Consider the following 22,254-nt stretch of genomic DNA (forward strand, 5'->3'; position numbering starts at 1 on the left):
GGGGACAGGGGTGCCCAGAGCCGAATGCCAGGCATCTGGCAATTTTCAGACTGTAGTTCATTCCTTCTGTGCATTGGGCATCTATGTGTAAGTCAGAGCAAGTTGTAGGGAATTAATTTCTGGTGACATAACCAATGGCCATATACTGGGTGTCTTAAAACAACAGAAATGTGTGTCCTCACACTTCCAGAAACTAGAAGTCCAAAATTAAGGTGCACGTAGTGTTGGCTCCTGGCAGTCCTTGAAGTCCCATGGTTCATGGCTGCCTCCTCCTTTGCAAGCCTCCTCTCCTGTCTCCTTGATTCTCTGATCTCCCTTTTTTCCTCTGCAGACGCCTGTCTTGGGATCAGGGACCATCTTGAGTCATGATCTAGATACCCTAAGCAGCCTCCTCCACAGGGGCCCTTCCTCCAGGAAGGTTACATTTTCAGATTCTAGGAATGATCCTGGCAACCTTCTATAGGCGTTAAAATGCAAACAAGGTTATTCTCACAGAATTTTCATTTGGCCAGTCATGCAGACCAGAAACAAATCACATGTAAATGTTCCTCAGCATCTAGTTCCAGGTTGTTCTGGACAGCAAAAACCATGAGTGCCCAGGTCCCTGATACAAAATAGCATAGTATTCATATAGAACCTACACATCACCTGCTGTGTGGGTGAAACCATGTCCAGATAACTTAGAATACCTAAAACAATGTCAGTGCCAAGACAAATGTGGTCATACTGAGTTGTTTGGGTAAGGACGGCAAGGAAAAAGCTCTGTGCGTGTCTGGTGCAGTGTTCTGTACACATGGTGGATGGTAGGTGCCATGAAACAAGGCTGAGGGTGCACAAGGTGGGCACATCTGGCAGTGCGCTTGGGTATGGGAAGGAGCTGGGGATAAAGAGAAGGGTATGAGGTTGACCTCTGTGACTGGGGTCGTTAGGAGTCTCTGGGCAGACAGACTCCGAGCTGAGACCTAATTGCAGGGAAGGTAGCCGGTGTAGATGGATTAGGGTGCTGAGCCACAGGAAGGCAGCTCAGGCTGGCCTCCGGCCTCTCCCTGGCTCTCTCACGGTGCTGTCATCACAGAACCCAGGTGAGCCCTTCCCCATGTCTAAGCCCCAGATCTAGGAGCAGATCTGAGATCCTAAAGTGCAGGTTGTGTCACTGGGGAGACGAGCTGAGGGCGTTAAAGACAGTGTGCCACAGAGCAAGGCACCCGTTCCGGCAGTAATTCTCTTCTGTCTTTTCATCTGGCTGGTGTCTCACTGTGCCCCTCTCTGCCCTTTGCCTGGCTTTGGTTTAACAGAAAAGGCAGTTCGTGGGCAAGGGGCTGCACTAGTGGTGCCTAACATATTTTGTTTGCTTCGTTCTGGGACATGCATTGCTTCTCCGCTTCTGGCGGTGTTCCTAGGAGTGAGATTGCTGAGTTATGGGAGAGTCCTAGGCTTACCCTCGAGAAGTTGCCAGCCTGTTTTCTACCACTGGACACCTCCCACCAGGGATGCCCAGGGATCCCATTTTCTCCCCTCTTCCCCAGTATGATTTCTTTCCCTTCTGTTATGCAAACCATGCTGCTGGGTGTGAAGTGTGGTCTGGAGAATGTGCCTTGTGTTTCCCTGGGTCATGTTGTACCAGTCCAGTTTCCATTGTCATAATGCAACACCAGAGGTGGACTCTTTTATAAAGAGATTAATCTGCAGGTATACAGATGAGAAATGGCATCTGGTGATAGCCTTCCTACTGGCAGAATCCTCAGGAGGGGGTGGCTTCTGTAGCAAGGCACAGGAGTGTCTGTGGGTGGGGGGATGGGATTAGAAAGTGACCCTTTCTAATCATAATCAGAAAGCCTGCTCTAAACATCATAATCACACTAAGTCCCCGCCTTGGTAATGCTTCACAGTAGGGATCAAATTTGAACATGTGAGGTTCTGGGGTCCCTCAGACCATGTCTGAACCATCCCACATATCTAATGCCCTTAAGTTTAAAACAATGCTATATCGTTCTCACTAGAAAAGAGAGGGTTCTCCTGGGAACCATCCTTTATGGGTATTCAGATCCCAAGGCAAGGATCTCTCATACACTCACCTGGTCACTGGCTTCATGAATAGTGCCCAAAGGCATCTCTAGCCACTTCACTGTCTCCTAGCCACTGTGTCCCTGGGGCTGGGATGGCTGATGGGATTCACCCCATAGCCCACCTCCCCTGATTTCCAACACTTAGGAGCCCAAGAACTGGAAGCAGTGGCTGTGTTCTGGGAAGAACCTTAAGGGAGGTTCCTAATAGCCAGGGTTCAGATCCTGGTTGACAGCTGGGACAAGTCCCTGAACCTGCCTGCCTCACTGAAATGATACCACGCCATTGGTTGATGGACTCTTTCAGAGTCCTGCCGAGCTCACTGTGGCTGAGGAAGGATATAACTCCACGGGGTCCCCTACACAGCCTGGCTAGAGCTCTCCCAGGGACACTGGGCAGAGTGGTATTATAGGGTGGCAACCAGGAGGGTGACCCACACAGCCTGGTTTTAGCACTGACAGTCCTGCATCTAGGGGACCCCTCGGTCTTAGGCAAGCAAGAAGACTGGTCACTGCAGGTTGCCTGGGAGCCAGGCAGGAAGTTTTGGGTTCACTGAACTTTGGATTGCGGTTTAGAAGGTGCAAAGCATCTGATGTCAGAGATCTCTGTGCATCCCTAGAACAGCTGATTATATGGCTGCAGTTCAGAGATCCTGGGCTGCTGGGAAGCAGAAGGTGAGGGTGTCAGATGTGGGAGTGGGACTGGGTCCTGCTGCTATCAGTGAGAGGCAGGGTCAAGCCAGAGACTATCTCTGTACCCACCCCTGCTGTTCCTGTGCAGACACAGATAGTGGTACAGAGCCTTGAACTATGGCTGGGTTTGCAAGGACCCAAGGAGCATAGCAGGAGTGAATGGCACCCCAGTGTTCTGGCTGTGATCATCAGGGGTTGGGGGGGCCTTTTAAAGGGTACCCCAAGGGAGGAGCAGGTGGGTGAAGGTCCTATCTGGGCCCCTTGCCCCTCTCCACATGCCCAATTTGTGCGGGGCCACGTTCCTGTCTCCAGAGGATTGTGCAACTTCCTACACATAGTAGATGCTCTGGGATTTTTGTAGAGTGAATGAACCTTTCCTTTCCGTCCTTTCTGTTTCCTGAGCAGCCCTTAGGCCCTTTGGTGAGAAGGCGGAGCAGCTGTGTCAAAGCCCCACGTCCAAGGTCCTATAAATAAGGGCACAGAATCATACTGTGGGAGTCTTGGCTGTTGGTGACCGGAAAGTGACACCCATCTGCCCAAGGAAGCCCCTCTATGAACATCTGTCTTCTTCTGCCCTGTGCTACAGAGGCTGCAGAGGGAGAAGAAGCCCAGCAACCTGAGCGACACCATCAGGGAGCTGTTCAGCGTGGTGCCCGGGAACGTGGACCCCGTGCTGGAGAAGAAATCTGGGAGTTGCCGGCGCTGTGCTGTCGTGGGCAACTCAGGCAACCTGCGGGAGTCCTCCTATGGGCCTGAGATAGACAGCCATGACTTCGTGCTCAGGTGCAGATGCAGCCCTCAGCGGGAGCCCACCCCACTCATTGCTCCCAGCAGGCTATGGGAGCTGTGGAAAGCATCCTGGCTCAGGGTCTAAGGCCTGGTGTTGGGGCTTGGACTTTCACAGGGCCACAGGCTTCTCACTGTGCCCTTTCAGGCACTGTTTCCCCATCTATGCATTGCTGGATGGGACAGCCTAGAAGGGCCTCCCTGGATGCACAGAGGAAGCCATACCTGGGAGGTCAGCAGTGGGCTGAGTGTGGCATGGGCAGCCTTGGTGTGGGCAAGGTTGGTGGAAGACTCTGGTTCTACCTTTTTCATTTGCCCAGCCTGCAGTCGAGGCCACTACAGAAGCCTGACCTTTTATGGCGAGCTGGTGTTTACTCCAGCTCCAAGTAACACAGACACCATAAAAGCCCAAGTCTTCCCTGGGTTTCTGAGAGTGATCATCATTCCCTCACATGCTTGCTGGACAGGGCGGTGGGACTGGTGTGCAGACACAGCACTGGGTATCCCTGGCTATCTTCTAGAACAGACTTCCATTTCTCCACCTCTGTGACTTGACTTGAAGTGACAGAAAAGTAGGGTGTTTAAATTTTTAGAAATGTTTTACAGTAAAGGATATGCTGCCATTAATACCCACTCAAAATGCTTCCTCTCACTTCAAACACCCTTATCTCCGCACTTTTGCCACGTTCTAAAGTAGTTCTGGAGTATTCTCTCATGTCTTCAGGTGCACTCTTGTGGCTGCCTCAATATCCTGAATTGATTAAAAATGTTTTTACCTGTCATGGTCATTTTAACTTTGAGGAAGAGCCAGGAGTTTCACAGTGCCAGGTCTGGTGAACACGGAGCCCAGGGCCACATTAAAACGGCTTTTGTTGGACAGAAATCACCATTAATGTGTGATCAGCAAGATGTGATTTAAAAAACACACACACAATGAGTGTTTAAATTCAAAGCTTTATTAGTGTAAAACATCCACTGCCCTACAAAATACGGCCCTCACTTTACCCACACCAGTCTCACCTTTCTTGGCAACATGACTGTACTGTATGTAATACAGCGCTCTCCGTGTAAACGTTCACCTGGTCTCCCCATCACCCCTTTTCAGTTGTTCCTTGTTTTCTCTGCCATGATGTCCTGAACATCTCACCTGGCTTCTCAGCGTACCCATCTGTGTTTGGGATAGAGTCGGGCTGAGTCAGGCAGACTCAGGTTCAAGACTGGTATTTGCTAATCACCTGGAGCAACCTGTCTGCGCTTAGATATTTGAATCACTCAAAGAGGTCCTAAAATAGCTCTAGGTGTGGCCCCATAAAGGAAGTCAGTGGCTATGGGGAGCGTTACACTCACTTGAGTCAGGAAAGCAAAAGATTTCAGAGCCTTTGGGCTGTGTCTCACCTATCCCTACTGTGGGACCTTGAGGGCTGGAGACAAAGGGGACTCACCTGTGGCCACAGCCCAGCATAGTGCTCAAGCCCCAGGCCTGTACCCTGTGACACCAAGCCATCGGAGGTAGCTCACTGCCTTCTCTTCCCAGGATGAACAGGGCGCCCACAGTGGGGTTCGAGGCTGACGTGGGGAGCAAAACCACGCATCATCTGGTGTATCCCGAGAGCTTCCGGGAGCTGGGGGAGGATGTCAGCATGATCCTGGTGCCCTTTAAGACCATCGACTTGCAGTGGGTGGTCAGTGCCACCACCACCGGCACCATCTCCCAGTGAGTACCCCCACAGGCCGCCCCCACTCTCCCATGCCACACAGACTTTGCTATCCTGGGCACCAGCCTCCAGGACACATAGACCCTGCTCCTCCCAGCACATCCACGAAGCCTAGACTTGACCATTCTCCTACAAGGACCCCAAAAGGACCCTGAATTTGCTTCTCCAAGTACCCTCCTAATTCTCAAGTGCCCCCTAAAATAATTTTGCTTTTTGAAGTGTAAAACTGCCTGGGCTGGGGTGAGAGGTGGGGTGCAGTCGCGCTCCTGGAACCTGGGCCCAGCCAAACAACTTGCCTGAGGTTGAACTTGAGCCAGCACTTGTGTAACCAGCTGGGTCTGATCTCTGTGTTGCCAGCTCTCCTAGGAGGAGTGGCTCCATGGCCAGCATTTCACAGGCCTCCCGATCTGGCCAGGCCTCCCAGGAGCATGGGGGCTGGGACCACATTGGGTTGTGCCTTCGGGCCTGGGTGAGCAGGTGGTGAGGGAACGGCCCAGGCAGAAAGGAGCTGGGCCACACAACTGTGCTGGAACCAGTTCCCTTTCCCAGCATCTCTGGGAAAATGGGCCTCAGACTATGGAGCACCCTAGAATGAGTCAAGGCTGCCCTCTGGTGTCCATAGGAAGTGACCACAGCAAAGGCCTGGCTGGGACAGGGAGGAGGTATATTAAGAGGAGTGGGACAAGCAGGGGACGTCCTGCTGCCCTCCTCACCCTGCAGACTCCCAGGAGACCCCTCACTACACTGATCACCTCCTCTTGCCTTGATTTCAGCACCTATGTCCCGGTCCCCAAGAAGATCAAAGTGAAACAGGACAAGGTGAGCAGAGGCTCCACTAGGCAGGGTGTGGCCCTGTTTTGGCTTCTCCCATGGGAAGAGGGTACTCGAGACAGGCTGGGCGTGCTGAGGCTGCACCAGGCCTGTGGCACCAGCCCCTGAGGTACCACCTAGTAGCCAAAGTTTCCTGAGCCCTGCAGGGGTTGGGGGGGGGGGCATGAGTCATGCATGTCCAATCATTTTGGGGGATAAAAATGATTCCCACAAATGACCAGTTCCAGGCTAAGCAGGTGGCTTTCAAGGCTAGGGGGACAGGATGTCACTGCCTTCTCATGCTGATTCCTGAACTGCTGAGCTCAGGTCTCACCTGCTGGCCTCCCCACACCTCCCTGAGCCTTCTCATCCTGGGTGTGTCTGAGTTCATCTTCTCTGGCTTTTCCTACCCTCGGGTTCTGCATCTCTACTGTGGTGCATCCTACCCCAGCACCGAAGCCTATAGTTCAGGGTGGTTTTCAGGGTCCCTCTCCTCAGCTGTATTCCCATGGCCCCATGACCATGACAGTGTGTAGCACCCAGCAGAGGACTGTGTGCTTGGCCTGCCAGACTCACCCAGGGTCCCTCTTCTTTCTTAAGATCCTGATCTACCACCCAGCCTTCATCAAATATGTCTTCGACAACTGGCTGCAGGGTCATGGGCGGTACCCATCCACTGGCATTCTCTCGGTCATCCTCTCCCTGCACGTCTGTGACGAGGTATGTGACCTCTGTGTGCTGTAGACCATTCGGGACTGGGACTTGCCACTCTGCCAAAACTCAGCTGCTCTGATTCTGCCTGGGCCTTCTGAGGTCCACGTCATGGGGACTTTCAGGAGTCACAGTGTTCTGTGAAAAAGTTCTGGGGTCCAAGAATCTGGCATGTTCTGGTCATTGTCCAAAGTGAACCAGGATGAGCTCAGGTTCAGCAGCAAAGGAAGGACAGGATCGAGCAGGGAGAGTCCACAAAGGACGAGCTATGTCACTTAAATGGCTCAAGCAATGGCTTGCACTGCTGTGCAAACTGCCTGGGGAGCTATGATCAGTGATCTAGCCACAGCACAGGCCTGGTTCACCGGAACCTCTGGAGGTAGGAAGCAGATGCTTGGGGATTCCACTACCTCCCTGTGATCTTGCCAAGAGATTCACCAGGTGAGGTACCAGAGCAGAGGAGCAGGCACAGGCTCTGATTCCCCTCCTTGGGCCTGAGTTCAGGTGAGACACTCGGATCCCTGCTCCCATTCCACTGGGTTCTTAGTTGGAACCAGGAGGGAGGCCAAGGGGCCTGCAGGGGAGTCCAGTTTCCCATCCCCTGCTGTCCCCTATCAGCTCCCACCCAAATTTTCCAGTCCATAGGTCACTTACCCCTTGGGGTCCTATCTCAGAAAAGGGGCTCCCGTCTCTCCTTCTTGTCCAGTCTGATGCCTTTGCTCCGTGAGCTGTGTCCATGCAGACATTTGCTAAGAAACTGCATTTTCCACGGAGCTGTCCCCTGCCCTGCTGTGTCCCTGGGACCCATCAAATATGTCCTGTGGGCCTCCATCCATTACACGTGCTCTCCCTAGAGGCCTCTCCACATGGGCTCCTTTTTGGTCATCTTCTAGTCAGTCAAGTTCCCTAGAACTCAAGTTCTAGTCACTCTGATGTTCCCTGCTCAGAAGATCCCCCTGTAACCCCTGGATCACCAGCTCCTCAGGATTGAATGAAGCCCCAAATTCAGCCCCTGTTCCTCCAAGAATGGCTTGGTTTTAGCAGTGACTTTGTTCTGTTACAGTACACTCCATAGCCAAGGCCTGCCAAGCATGTTTCTGATTTCTCAAGCACTGTCCCGGTGGTCTCTGGGTGACAGTGCCAGGTACATGGTTATTGTAGCTTAAGTGGCATAACTGATGTCATCTTAAGCCCTGCATTTAACCAGTGCCCTGTATTCAGGAGAATGGAAATCACTCAGGGGTAATGAGCCGTACCTACAGGAGAAAAATTAACCTGCTCAACAAAGAAGCAAGATACAGGTGTCAACCAAAAATTAATGTAAGATTATAGCTAAATTGTTTTAAACAAGATGTCTTTTGTGATTCTCTCTTTTAAAAACTCTTAACTTTCCAGTTTGGGGCCACTTGTTTGGACCGTGAACCAGGGAGGTCTGTATATGAGTGGTCCTGAGCTCAGTTAATTAAATTCCAAATTTATCAATTTGGCTGCTAGGATTCCTATACTGTTGTTCACAAACCCACCTCAGTGCTTAGTACTCAGTCATGTTTGTCAGACATGTTAAGGTCCAGCCCCCTGCACTGAAGGCCACTGAGCCGGATGGATGGGAAGGAGTGGATCAGTGCCTGTCGCCTGCCTCTTATGAATGTCATTCTTGGATGCAAGGACAGTGGGGCTCAGAGCAGTGGTTTGGCTCAGCCAGGGCCAGCCACAGAGGGGACTATTGGCCTGGCTCTGAAGCCCTGTCCGCATCCCAGTGCTGCCCTGTCTCAGGACTGCAGCGTTGAAGGAGAGGTTGCTCTCTGCTCCAGAGAGGCAGTCTCACCTTGGGACTGCCCACCTGCTGTCTGCTCCCCGGTGCCCGCTGGCTGGCACAATAATTGAGTTCTGCTTGACTTGCTTTGACTTCCCTGAGCCTTGGGAACTCGAGGAAGCTGGAGAGGTATTGGTCTGAATGCTGGGTGTAGACCCACATGTAGAGTTTTGGGGTGCCCACAGACTCGCTGTCCTGGGGACTCCACTGTGTCCTACAGCCCCTTCTCACCTTTGCCTCTGCAGGTAGACTTGTACGGCTTCGGAGCAGACAGCAAGGGCAACTGGCACCACTACTGGGAAAACAACCCTTCGGCGGGAGCATTCCGCAAGACAGGGGTGCATGATGGAGACTTCGAATCCAACGTGACGGCCACATTGGCAGCCATTAACAAAATCCGGATCTTCACGGGGAGATGATGCTCCAGCAGTCAAGGACAGACCCACTGCGTCGCACCTGCCACTTTCAGCCCCAGCACCTCGCCAGAGCCACTGCCTTCAGGGAGCTTCCAGAGCCAGCCTTGGGGCCGTGCCCAGCTGCTGCTCACAGCTCCCTGCCCTCCCACCTCAGGCAGCATGGGCTCAGCAAAGTCACTGCACTCTGCCAGGGTCACATGGCGTGTCCTAGAACCTGTCTGGGGCTGAAGAGCTCGCCATACTGCTGCCCCGGTGCTGGAGTTGGGGAAGATGCTGGGAAAGGTAGTTATTTTGGCTTAGAGGGCTTATTTTAAAAACTCCTGTAGTCTATGCAGACAGACAAGTTCCCAGGAGAGATGGACAGGGGCCAGCTGCCCCTGCAGGGTCCAACACTGACTCTGAAACTCCCATGCTCGCTGGGATGTCTGTTAGTGGCAGTTACCTCCAGGAGGGAGCCATGCTGGGCTGCACGGCCACGGGGGCAGACGCTCCTGCCTGTGTCTAGGAAGCCTGGCCTCTCTCGATGTCACAGTGTGACAACCCGCCATCCCTTTCTTCCTGAAGCTTACTGATGATGACCCAGTGAGCCAGCTGACCCCAGGGGTCTTCATAGGAATGTGTTTCCAGCAGGAGCAGTCGCCTCCTCCACCTATGGGAGTTCTCTTTCCTCATCAGTCTCTGTGGTTCTGATTTGTGCTGAGAGCAGACTTGACTACTTCACGTGCCTTTGTGCTCGGGGGAGAAGAACACACACTGGCTGAAATGAGGCAGAAGCCCTGGCTCCAGGAAGGGAGCACCTGCTGCACGGCTGAAGCCTCTTGTCCGTTTCCTGAGCCAGCTCCTGAATTGGAACAAGGCTCCGATGACACCTGGGGGTACACTGGCTGTGGCGTCTGGCATATTTCCCTGGAGGACTAGGTTGAGCGCCTGTGACCTTCCTCGGCTACACAGGTCCCCCAGCCAGCATTCCCTGAGTGCCTGAGCTCTGGGCTACCTCCATGGAGTCCTGGGGTCAGGGTGGGGGCTTCCAAGGCGTGCTGACCAGCACAGACCTCAACGACTCACTCTCAGTCTTTCTCCTCCTCCTCTAATTATTTATTGATTTTTTAATCCAACTGACACGTGTGTGCTCCGGCTGTGCCACCACCCCTGGTGTTTCTATCACATTTCTGTTTCTTCTCCTGCATCTGGGAGTGGGGAGTTTCAAGGAGGGTTTCTCTAAATTCTTGTACTTGGCATATAGGACATCAAGGCTGGACGTGGCCAGGACGGGCTTCAGGGCTATGGGCTGGTCCCGGCCACCTCCTCTCTGGCACTGCCTTCCTCCCTCTGCCTCCTGGCTTAGTTCCTTCTCAAACTTGGGGTCTCCCACTCATGCCATGTGTCTGGCCAGGAGAGAAGAGCAGCAGGAACAGGGACAGTGCCTGTTGGCTGTAATCACTGACACTCAATTAGCAAAACCACTTCCTGTGGAGAACATTTCCCAAAGGCAGATGTTGGGCAAGGAGTGGGACAATTTCTGGATAGAGAAGATTGGGTCCCTCTCTGAGTCAGATCCTCTGCAGACCAGAAAAGAGAGAGGCCAGGGGCTCAGGGGCCTTGGTCAAAGGACCACACAGTGCTTCAGATCATCTACAGAAGCTCCTGGGAAGTGCGTGCCATGTTTGGTTTTTCCCTTGCAGCTGTGCAGATGAGCATTTTCCTGTAGCTTCTCAGAGATTGAGAATATCCAGGAGGGGTATTTTTGTTTGTTTCTTGTTGTTTGTTTAGAATACAGAACCTGGGTTTTAAGAACCTTCCCAGACTTAGGGTCTTGCCTGACAAAGGCTGGGAAATTCTGAGGTCCTCATTCTGAGTGTGCACCCTGGAATGCTGTGAGTCACAGTCACCGTGACTGAGTCACGAGGAATGTGTGTCACTTGTCAGAGCCATCATGGGGAAGAACTTAAGACAAGCGGGCATGGGCACAGCAAGCAGTGCAGACTCTGCGTGGCCCCTCACCTGCTTGCCGAGTCTGTTTAATGGAGCACAGCTTCCAGTGGAGCTGTCGGCTTCCTGGAGCTGCTGAGTAAGAAAAGGTCCCAAGAGTACAGCTGTGCCTGTGTCAGCTGGAAGCTGCTGGGGTCACATGTTTGGTCGCCATCTGCCTCTCCGCTATGAGAGGATGGTCATGCTGTGAGCCCCACTCCCGCAGTCCCCCAGCCAGCTCTGCAGCTCACAGAGGAGATGAGCAAGGCCCAAAGAAGGGATGTGGCTTGCAAAAGTGACCCTGTGGTGACAAGTTAAAGAAAATAAGAGCGAAACTAGGACAGTGATAGCTCCACATTTAAAATGGATACAGTGGGGCTTTCCTGGCAAGAGCCCGCCCACCCTCTCACCCTCGCCCTGCCTCGGCTGTATCTCTGTCCTAGGGCCACCCTAGTGGCCCTCGTGCCATGTACCTCCCGCCAGAGGAGACTACGGATGACATTTTTCTTTCCCATGTCCCTGCAGACATCTACTGAGCCAGGCGCACTTAACCAAACAGAGCAGTTTCTGGCTGTGGCCTACATTAAATGCACCATTGGGTTAGGCCTGGGGTGATAGTGGCAGCGAATCAGGGTGTGCTGGAGGCGGGACAGTGCCTTGCTGGAAGACCTACCCTGCGCTTCAGACTGAGCAGAGGGGACCTGTCTCCAGAGCTGGCCGTGAGGGCTCAGGCCTGGGGCGCTGAGGGCCCTAGGAGATCTCAGCAGTGTCCAGTGGTGAGCCAGCAGGCAGGGTTTCTAGAGCCAGCATCACAGACCCCTCCCTGCCTGGTCCTCACCCACTGTTAGGACTGAAAGCAGGGCATGTTGGTAACATTTGGCTCCCAGAGGATCCAAGGCGGAGAATAAAATTCTTAAATGGGTGCATTTCAAGTCTGGCATTATCAGATGTGATCCAACCAACTGTGTGTAAAATTCTTAAATGGGTGCATTTCAAGTCTGGCATTATCAGATGTGATCCAACCAACTGTGTGGGCTGAACTCAGCTGGGGAATTGTCAGATTCCGGAAGAAGAGGACGAAAAACAATGAAGCCAGAAGAGAGACCAGTGAGGATGGCGAAGACCTGGTAGCTATTTCAGGCACAGGCCAGACTAAGGGGCCCGAGTGCAATCCCAATCTCAGCTGTGGCCAGCAGGGTGCCCTAAGGGCCAATTCTACCTCTGTGAGAATCGTGACTAGCATCTGTGTCAAAGGTGGAGAGAACCACAGAGAACATTCAGGACTTCAATGCCTGCTTTGCCCTTTCGTTTCAAGGGAGCCTGAAAACCAGCAACGTGGAAAAGGGAACGCTCTTCCCCTTACCTGCTACTGGTGGGAAATGCTTTCTCCTGGGAAGCCTGACCCAGAGTGGCTACTGCCTGGGCCAACAGGCTGCACCAGCTGGGTAACCCCAGAAACCAGAAACTATCCTCACCCCTCCAGAGAGCTCAGGGACACTACCGTGTCCATTGTGGACACTCGGTTTGCAGCAAGCATGGCTGCATAGTACAGCCTGCTGCTCCTCCTCCTCCTTGTGGTCTGCGTGGCAGGTTCTGAGAGAATGAGACTCCTCTGCTTTTCTTGTTGGTCAGGAGCACTCTGGGCTGCTACCTGACACCTGCACTGTGCAAAAGAAAGCAGGATTTGGAGGACATGCGAGGGACCTGTCAGGCAGGCAAAATCTGCAGCAGGTCAGTGGGGAATCAGGAACCTGAAACTCACGGGCAGGGTCCTGAAACTCACTGGCAGTGAGTCCTCCGACAGTGTCCTCCTTTCCTCCAGCCCCCCAGTCTGGCCGCTCGCGTTTACCTTGGTGCCTCAGCTCCCCTGCCTGCCAGGCCTCTGGCCCGGGGGTGCAGCTTTGCCCCAGCCTGCTCAGGAGCCCCAGCCCTCCCTCCGCACAGTCGCTTCAGTCCTTCACCAGGTCCCCTTCAAAGCCAAAGTTTCTTGAGCACTTTTTCTTCTCTGCAACCTTTGTCGCTTAGTGGTTGGTGATCTGAAGTCTGCTTCCTCCTCCCCTGTGCCCCCTTCCAAGTTTATTTCCCAGCTGAGCGTTGATCGATCTGGGTGGATTTCGAGTGACATTAGTGAGTCTGCTTCTCTTAGCCTCTGCTCTGTTTTATTTATTGTTGAGTGTTTCCAATGATCCGAATCAAAGTGAATAAAAGAGAATTATTTTATCGTTAGGTTGTGTTTGGTTTTTGTTGTTGTTTTGTGTACTTTACACCAGGCCCTGGCTGGTGCGGCCTGCTATGTCTCCACTCTGCAGATGTTTCCAGTCTTCCAGCAGCTGGATGCTTTTTCTCAGGAGGCCCGTGGGACATGGGCCAGATGTTTGCAGCACTTGATTGGCCAGGACCTCCTCACACAGGGCGAGGTGGCATCTATCTGCCATGCATGAGACATCACATGGACACGAATCTGATATGAAGTTGCACAAATCACTCATTCGCATTTTTTCTTAAAAAATAGATCTAGAAACCCAGTTTTGGGACTCAGACATGGTTATAGTACATGTTAATGGTGCCTTCCTGTGTGCGGGGTGCTGTGCAGTTTGCACACCACCCTCTGCCTCTGCTCCTTTCACTTCCCTCAAGTGCCTCTGGGGCTCAAATCCAAACACCAGCACTGTTACAGCATCGCCTGTGAATGGTAATTCCCATGTATGTGTTTGCCCTCTCACTGCTCCCCCCTAAAGTGCCCACCACTGGGCCTGTCCAGGCCAACCCTGAGTCCCAGAGAACAAAATGAAGCCTCTTCTGTGTCAGAAGTCACAGCCTTGTTGTTCTGGTTGTCTCCATCTGAAACTTTGGAGTCCATACAGAGTCAGGCAGTTCCTGCTAAGGAGATGCTGGTGTGCTGGCTGAATGATGTCCTGATGTCCTCTGGTGTTTGGAATCACTCAATGCCCATCCTAAGGATTGAATCGTACCCTCTCAGTGCATATGCTGACACTTTAGTGCCTGCTGTAGTGGTTGCTAAAGATTAGTAAGTCTTGGAGACAGTTAAGATTAGAGAGGCCCTTGTACTGGGATTAGTGCTCTTAGTGAAGATGTCAGTGAGCATGTGCTCCTGCTCCCTCTCTCCTGTTTGCCATGTAAGTACACAGCCTGCTGCAAGCCAGGAAGAAGGCCCTAGCAGAGCCCACTCACCATGAGCCCTGATTCAGACTCCAGCCTGCAGAGCTGTGAGATAGTAAAGCCCTGCTGTGTAAGCACTGTTGTCAGCAGTAGTTTAATATGGAAGATAGGGGACCTAGGGCTCTCAGGGAAGCCAAGGCCCTGGTCAGCGCAGCTCTGGGAAGCTGAGTGCCCCATGCTTTTTTGCCTGTATTCTGCCTGGTTTCCAGCCAGCCTGACTGCCTCAGGCAAGAGGCCACATCTGTAGAGGCCACATCAGCTGTGTGAGATGAAGAAGAGAGACCTACATACTCAGCCGTGTGCTCTAATTCAGATTGACCAGCTCACCACAAACCTCCCCTGGGCCTTGCATCAGTTTCTCCATCCATTCCACTGTGGGGCCAAGGAGGGGTCAGAACATAAAGCCTCTACCTGAGATGTGAGCTGCCTGGACAGCTGTGGGGAGCAAGGATTGGTGAGAAAGAGGAGTCAGCAAGGTCATGGATCCCCAGGGCTTAGTGCCCAAGCCCCGTGGGACACAAAAGCCACACCGACCAAGGACATAAGTTGAGTAGAAACACACTGACTGCTGTGGGTGAGGGATGCAGCCGCCCGATTGTGGACGCTGCTGGTGAGAGATGAGGAGGGCAGGGCAGCCCAGTGACAGGCCCCAGAAAAGCCCAGAGACCTAAGAGCAGCCACATGACCTGTCTTCACTGGACACCCTGTGCAAGCCAGCCACAGGCAGCCATAGGCTGGGGCGATCGCAAGAGGCAGAGATACAGGTCTGCTGTGTCCCCCAGCTGAAGATGAAGTGCCTCGTGGTGTGAGCTTGGTAGTGTCAGGCACTGGGACTGGCTTTCCTGAAGCTTAGTCCCAATTTGGGAGTCAGTTTGTATGTATCCGTATGTATAGTCAGGACTTTGCTTCCACCAACAGTGGATGGGATGCAGTGGCACCCTAAGGCCCTGGGAGCCAAAGGCCTGCACCCACATCTACCTCCACTAACAGCCTGCAGCCGCCAGGGTCACATCAAGCTCAAGAGCAACAACCAGAGCATCTAGTGGTGATGACCACCAGGGGGCGCACGGCAGCCACCTTGATTAAAATTTCCTTCAAACCACAGTTTGATAGCCCCTGGGGAAGGACACGCCCCCACCGGGAAGGGCAGAACTCAAAAGGAGTTTACCTTTGACACTGACAAGTCCAACACCTTCCAGATAAGATCAGTATCACACTCAATCAGCTAAGAAAACAGGTCAAGCCAAAGTTGGGCCCAACTGGAGAAACGTGAGCCCTTTGTATGGCTGATGTGTGCTCAGGGTGTCTGGTTCGTGCAGCCCGTGACCTGGCCTGTGTGGAGCTCAGGACTTTAGCTTCCCCTGGCTTCTCACTGCCACACCTTCTCCGTGACTGTCCTGTGGCTTGTTGACCGCGTGACCTAAGGAGAAGACGTGACTCTCCGCACCTTGGCCTCTTACTTTGTAAAATGGGCGTTACAGGACATGGCCGGTATTCAGCAGAGTCGGCAGCAGCACTTTTTGGGTCCTGTCTGTGTTACCGAGCTCGTAACACGTGTTTCCACCTCATGTTCCCTTGACAGCCCAGCGAACTAGGTGGCGCTACTGTCCTCAAAGAGGACCAAGGCACAGAGACAGCCAGTCATTTGTGTGGGTCCACACAGCATTACAAGTCATTGTTCAGGTCAGATATGTGATCTGGCTCTGTGTTGGTCAGGAGAGGAAGAGGCTAATGCTGCAGCAACACATAAGCAGCGCCCTAACACAGAGCTGCAAAGGCTGACCCCCGGCTGGGCCTGGCTGTAGGGCAGTTGTTCTCCAACTTGGAGACCTGGCTTTGGTATTGCCAGCTTCCCCTTTACCCCCTGCACATAGCCCTCAGGGTCACTGCACACTGGGAAGAGGAGGAGGCAATGGCTTGCCAGTTCTTGACTGTCCCCACTTGGAGTGATACCCAGCATATCCATGTGGGATCATAGCATCCAGACAATGACAAGGGAACCTCTGGAATCCTGGATGTCCTGGGCCCCACCCCCTGCCCAGGGGCTGGCTGTGATGGGCCTGCTGACTCTCCCTGGGCAGTCCCAAGGGAACCCGGGGTGGGGGAGCTCAGGGAGGGTGGGGACAGAGAACCATCCCAACACAGGGAAGTCCTTGAGTCTGCTCAGTCATGTGCACAGGAGCCAGTGTGTTCCTGGAGGATGTGACTGTGACATTCCTGTGGCTTGCTCTGAGCCTGCTCTCCAAGGTGGCAGAAGCCTCTGAGCCTCGTCCTGGGACCAAAGCCACCAAATTTGGAGATGCCTGTCTGAGAAAGATGGACAGAAGCCAGAACTTCAGGGAAGATGTCCTGAGAAGTTGCATGGAGTGGAGATGGGGAGCTCTGCCAGTAAGCCTGGCCACTATGGCCCTGTGGGCAGTGGGTGCTGCTCCCACACAACAGTTCCCAGTGCCTGCATTTCCCCAGTGCACCAGAGGCCTTGGACATGACCTGTGGGTCACAAGCATTACACATTCTCATCTACTTCCTCATCCCAGCTGGTCACAGACAGAGACCCTCTGAGGTCAGGGATGCTGGGGGCTTCTTCCCTCTTGAGTGCCAGTGCCTGATAGACATGCAAATAAGATTTGTGCTGAAGGACAGGTGGGTAGTATAGGAGTCAGCTAGGCAGGAAGCTAACATTTGTTCAGTATTGAGCACATTCTGGTCCATTCTAGGTGTTGGCACAAGGCCCTTTGTTGTTCTCCAGGACCCTGGGGCAGGGGGTCTTCCTGATTGGAAGATGTAATGGGTAGGAAGTTCAGTACTCTACGAGGGAAGCCACTTTGCCCAGAGTTGTAGCTGTGGACCCCAAGCTCAAGCCAGGCAGACAGGTTCTGAGATTGTGCTGTGAACTCCTGTCAGGGGTGACCTTGCAGTGTCACCAAAATAGCTGTCAGGTGACCTGAGACTGTGTAGTCAAAGTGGAAGCCAAGCTCCTGGAGAGAAAATATGCTAGGAGTGGAATGAGTCTTGGTTAATAATTATACTTGCTCCAATCCCCAAAGTCACGAGAGCAGTGCACTTGCAGATTTGCCCCACACAGAGGCACTTTAGAAAGAGGCCCCTGTGACCTACCAAATCCAGGGCATACTGAGGGCCTCCAGAAGGTTCACTGTTGCTCTGGCTGAGAGCATGGACCAGACAGGAAGTGGAGTACAATAGTGCACGTGCCAGTGCAGCTCAAAGAAAGGAGGGGGGGGGACGCAGAGCTGGTACTGAGGTGCCATAGGAGTTTACCAAAACCAGAATGGGGAGAAGGCCTTGCTGGACAAAGAGCCAGCAGTTCTCCTCTGTCTCGATCTGTCTCTACTTTCTCTGATTCTAAACCATCTATAAACCTTGAAAGGCTCTGCTTCTGCTCTTGGCTTCAAGCCGCAGAATAGAGCTGCATGTCTCAATCACTTTCTCACTGCTGGATGCAATACTTGACACTCACAAATGAAAGAAGGAAAGGTCTATGTTGGTCCACATTTCCCGTCTGTGGTTGGCTGGCTCTAAGGAGTACCACAGGGCAGAGGGGATAGTGGGAGGAGAAGCTGCTCTATCCGCGCACATCATGGTGACTGGGAAGCAGAAAGATGAAAGGAAAACCAGGAAGAAAGAAACCCTTCCAGGCCACATCCCCAGTACTACTCCCTTCTGACCACATCTCTCCTCCTAACAGATAGTCAGCTAGAAACTCCTACAACCCAACCCCTTGCAAAGGCCTCACCCGGGGTTCCTTGAGGCTTTATGGAGCCATGTAGCTATAGAACATAATGCCAGGTCTTCTCAATTTTCTCTCAGATTTCTTGGCCCAGCTCACTTGGAGAAGGCAGGAGCATGAGAAGCCTTTTCTGATCCACCTCAAAAGCACATTGAGACTTTGGCTCCTGTCACATGCTCTAAAATTAGCCTTACTTGGAAAACCTCACAGTGAATCAGATTAAAGATGACCACAAGTCCTTTTACATTTCTCCCACTGTGCCCTCCTGCAGATTCCAGACAACTTCTGTGACTCTTTTGCAAATACACAATGGCAGAAGAGCCTGTCAGTTATCCCAGGACTTGTCAGGATGGTTCCTATCCCCACCTCCTGGAACACCCAGTCTTGGAACTCAGCCATAGCATAAGGAAGTACAAGCAGGTCTCTGGAGACTGCTGTAGGCAAAGGAATAGAGGCCAATACCAACCACATGAATGCGCCATGTTGGAAGAGACTTCCACAGCCCCGGGGCTGCCTCAGTCAAGATCAAGGGGATCAAAAAGGAGCCATCCCCACCAAGACACATGCAATGACAGATCTGGGAGCTGGATGAGTTAGTACTGCCTTGAGTGCTTAAATTTTGGGCTCGTTTGTTACACAGCAATAGAGGACCAGTAGAGATGAGTAAGCCAAAAGTTAAGCATGAATAAGGTTGTCCTCTCAACTGTATGCCATGGCCAGGGCCTATGTGTATACTATGATGAGGAGAAGAAGCCCTGGGCCACTCCCTTAGTCATAGCGGTCAGGCTACCCACTGCTCAGACCTCGACTGGCTCCCCTGTTAAGAAAGAGGCCAATCCTTGTGCATTTTTGGTGGGAATGTAAATGGTACGGTCATTATGGAAAACATGCAGTTTCTTCAAAAAATTAAACAAATTGCACTCCTGTGTGATTTGGCTATGGCATTTCACAGTACGTAGCCAAAGGAAATGAAGTTATCAGGTTAAGGGCATCTGCATTCCTATGTTACAGCATTGCTTACTACAGCCAAGATGGGGTGAGCCTTTACGTCCATCAGTGGACATAGGGAAACTGAGTACTGTGCATGCTGGCATTTGGTTCAGCTGAGGGAGAAAGAGACCCTGTCCTTGGTGACCATGCAAATGAGCCAAGAGGATAGTAAATGAAATCAACGAGGCACAGAAAGACAAGCAGTGAGTGAACCCACTTACATGTGGAATCTAAACAATCCGAAAGGACAGACGCTTAGGGTGGAATGCTGGAGCAGAGGTGGGGACGGAATCGAAGTTGGGGAGGAATCAAGAAGAGGCTGGTCACAGGAGTCAGCATGTCCGCCAAGGAGAAGGACTGAATTCAAGAGACCTGGCATGCAACACGGAGGGCTTGTTAGTAGCAATATATCAGATTCCTCAACCTCGCTGAGAGTGAGTTCCAAACGTTCCTCTGACAAAACAATGATAAATGTGTGATTACTGATTAGTTAGTTCAGCTTAACCATTGTACAATATAGAATTTTTAAAACTATATAATGTACTTGATAAATAAAAACAAGTCTTGTATGTGCCAAACAAGTTTGACACATACCATAAACACAGAGTCATCAGAGCCCTGACCAGGAACATCTTGAGTGCCATCCATCCCTAAGAGGGAATGCAGTGAGGCAGCTGCATGTGCACTGAGCTGACACACACATTCAACACCTTTCTTCACACCTGGCCTGTAGCTGACCAGCGGCCAGCACGGAGCAGTGCAGAGAGAGCAAAGGAGAGGATGTGAGTTCCAGGAACAAACCGGGACCTGCCATGACTGCGGCCCACCTGCTCCAACAGCTCCAATGCCGTTAGCCCTAGAGGAAGGGGTGCAACTCCCCAGATGTTCTGAGGGTCCCTCTGACTGAATCGCTGTCTGGAATCCCAGAAGTAAGCTGAGAGCCTGGTAGGTGCTTGGTAAATGTGTAAGGAATTGAACTGCTCTGAATGGAATGGATTGATAATGGAAAAACCCAAGTTCAGATTCAGGCTCTGAAGCTTTTCCTCTGCAACTGTCATCAGGTATTTTCTGCACTATCCCCCACATGAGCAACAGACAGCACATTGCGTTGATGGAGCCCACTCATCAGCCAACAGAGGGGCAGCTGGGGACCCAGCCAGCCATCCCAGGGGACTCTGAAAGCTCTAGAAGCTCTTTCCTACAGAAATGTAAGACATATTCTTCTGTAAGAAGTACTTCGTACAGAAATATAAGATGATTTACTGGTTTTTGTAGAGAAGGTTGAGAAAAGAAAAAGGAGAAAGAAAAATAGAAGGAGGAGAAGGAGGAGGGGAAGAGGGGCAGAAGGAAGGAAAGGAGAGGGCAAGAGGAGGGGAGAGAAGAGGAGGGGAGAGAAGCAGCCCTCTGCCCCTCCGCTCCTCCTCTCCCATGGCAGGTTTATTTGAACAGAGGAGCAATCACAAAGGCAATGTATTTTGGGATGTCACTGTATTGGCTGTCATTTCATAACCATCATTTCCCACTTTGAAACATTTCCCAGCTCCCTCATCTGCGAGATGAGCCTTACTGAGTGTCCACAGTGTGGCTGGGGTGCCATGAAACACAAACAGGCTGGAGCCCTTAAGCCAGGAACTGGGAAGGTTAGGGATCTTGGTGGATGAGATGTCACAGTCAAGACAAGCCTGGTAGGCAGGGCAGGAGACCTCAGGTACCTAGAGGTTGTGACTCTTTGCCAGAGGACCCCAAAGCCAAGGGTGGGAGCAGGAGCTCAGGATCACGTGAGATCAGAAGGGTAAGCTACTCGAGGAGCAGAGAAGGTGTTCTGGCAGGCGGAAAGCCACATGCAATGCCTTCCTTTACAATCTTTTCATTTTTGGAAGAAGAGTGAGCGTATCTCCAAAATGAGAAAGAAAATATGTGCAAAGCTCTTACACCATTGTTACAATTTCCCAAGTGTCCTTAAGTCACAAACATAGCTGATGAGTGGGATGATGTAAAGCTAGGAATATATAATATTTTTTCTTTTGAGTTATTTATAACTAATATAAATATTATGTTTACAACTCAACAACTAAAAGGGAGATACTAGATCATTTTGGGGTATCTTATTTGCAAATATCTTCTCCTATTCTACAAGTTGTCTTTTAGAAGTATTTATTTTAAAAAAAATACTTCAAGGAACCACTGTGTCTAAAATTATGCTTTCCTTGTGTCCTTTCTACCTATCTGTACTCCTTCTGTCCCACCTCGATATGACCTAGCAATTCTCCGTCTACACAGAAATCTCAAACACTTGAATACAGAGCCTCGAATTCTTGTTCACATCCATTGCAGTATTATGGACAAATTGCAGAAATAACCCAGAAGCCCATATCAGAAAAAAAACACAGACAAAATGATGGATAAACTCACACCAGGCACTGTTAGCCAGCCGGCGAGAGCAGTGAATGCTGGCCAATGCTGCTGCACTGTGAAAGCCTCGGTGTAGGAGCAGATCTCGAGGAGCCAGACACAAAAAGCCGCCTGCTGGACAACCCCACCTCCGTGAAATGTCCGTGACGCATAAATTCATGGAGACATATGCAGTTGAGTGGTCACTAGGGGTAGGGGTGGGGGCACGCAGGATGAAGGGTGGGAAGAAGCTGTGTGATGAAGACCTGATAATATTTTGGATGAGGGAGATATTTTGGGACTGGATGGGAGTAATGCTTACGCACAACAAGGTGGGTACTATAAGCCCGAGGAAGTGGGCAGAGTGTGTTAATTCCTTATCCTGGATGTGGAAACCACACCCAGCGTGATTCAAAGACTCCTTCAATCTGGGCACCAAGGAGAGGTGACACCCAGGTGTCCCAGCTGCCCTGCTCTGGAGGAGAATCCAGAGACAGTGCCCGCACTGCTGACCCCAGGGTCACCAGTCAGAAGGAAGGCGACCACTCTAGGCAGCAATCGGGCCTGTGTTCCATGAGCGGGGATTTTTCCTAGAGCCCAGTTAAGGGGATAAGTTACCAGTCCCAGCAGCAGGCCCTCAGCAGAGAAGGGGAGGGAGCAGCAGCACAGGAACCATGAGAGGGAAGCACAGAACCCTTTTATTGTCCCTTGGCCTGGGGAGGTTTCATTCGTGTTTCCAAGGAAATCAGAGCCCATAGAATTCTTCCTCCAAAAATAGAGCTGCGATTGCATTACACGTCTTGGAAATTGAACTTCCTGTTACATAAATGAGGCTTCCCTTTACTGTCTGCAGAGTGCTAGGCCAGTCTGGGTCAGTACCTCACAGAGAGCAGGCACCCTGCTGTCCTGAGGCAGGTAGCACAGGCGAGGGTGACAACATCAGGAACCCAAGCTGATCAGGTGACCTCCC

The 22,254-nt window shown here is 51.9% G+C and overlaps 1 protein-coding gene across 4 annotated transcripts in view; it reads left to right on the forward strand.

Annotated features, from left to right (window-relative positions):
• St3gal1 (ST3 beta-galactoside alpha-2,3-sialyltransferase 1) overlaps positions 1-13,201 on the forward strand; it is a 77,304-nt gene extending 64,103 nt beyond the window's left edge. For 3 of the 4 annotated variants that reach the window (XM_063231037.1, XM_063231038.1, XM_063231039.1), the window contains 5 exons: positions 3,343-3,539; positions 5,077-5,256; positions 6,031-6,076; positions 6,668-6,787; positions 8,837-13,201. In XM_063231037.1, coding sequence (XP_063087107.1) covers positions 3,343-3,539; positions 5,077-5,256; positions 6,031-6,076; positions 6,668-6,787; positions 8,837-9,010 — 717 coding nt within the window. In that variant the 3' untranslated portion in view covers positions 9,011-13,201. Of the gene's footprint in view, positions 1-3,342; positions 3,540-5,076; positions 5,257-6,030; positions 6,077-6,667; positions 6,788-7,841; positions 8,099-8,836 lie in introns of all 4 variants that reach the window. The other variant, XR_010041194.1, reaches the window with a different exon arrangement.
• The last annotated feature ends 9,053 nt before the right edge of the window (positions 13,202-22,254 follow it).

The sequence above is a fragment of the Cavia porcellus genome, unplaced genomic scaffold (assembly GCF_034190915.1).
Source record: "Cavia porcellus strain 051 isolate PalLab524CR breed Dunkin Hartley unplaced genomic scaffold, mCavPor4.1 scaffold_19, whole genome shotgun sequence".
NCBI lineage: Eukaryota > Metazoa > Chordata > Mammalia > Rodentia > Caviidae > Cavia > Cavia porcellus.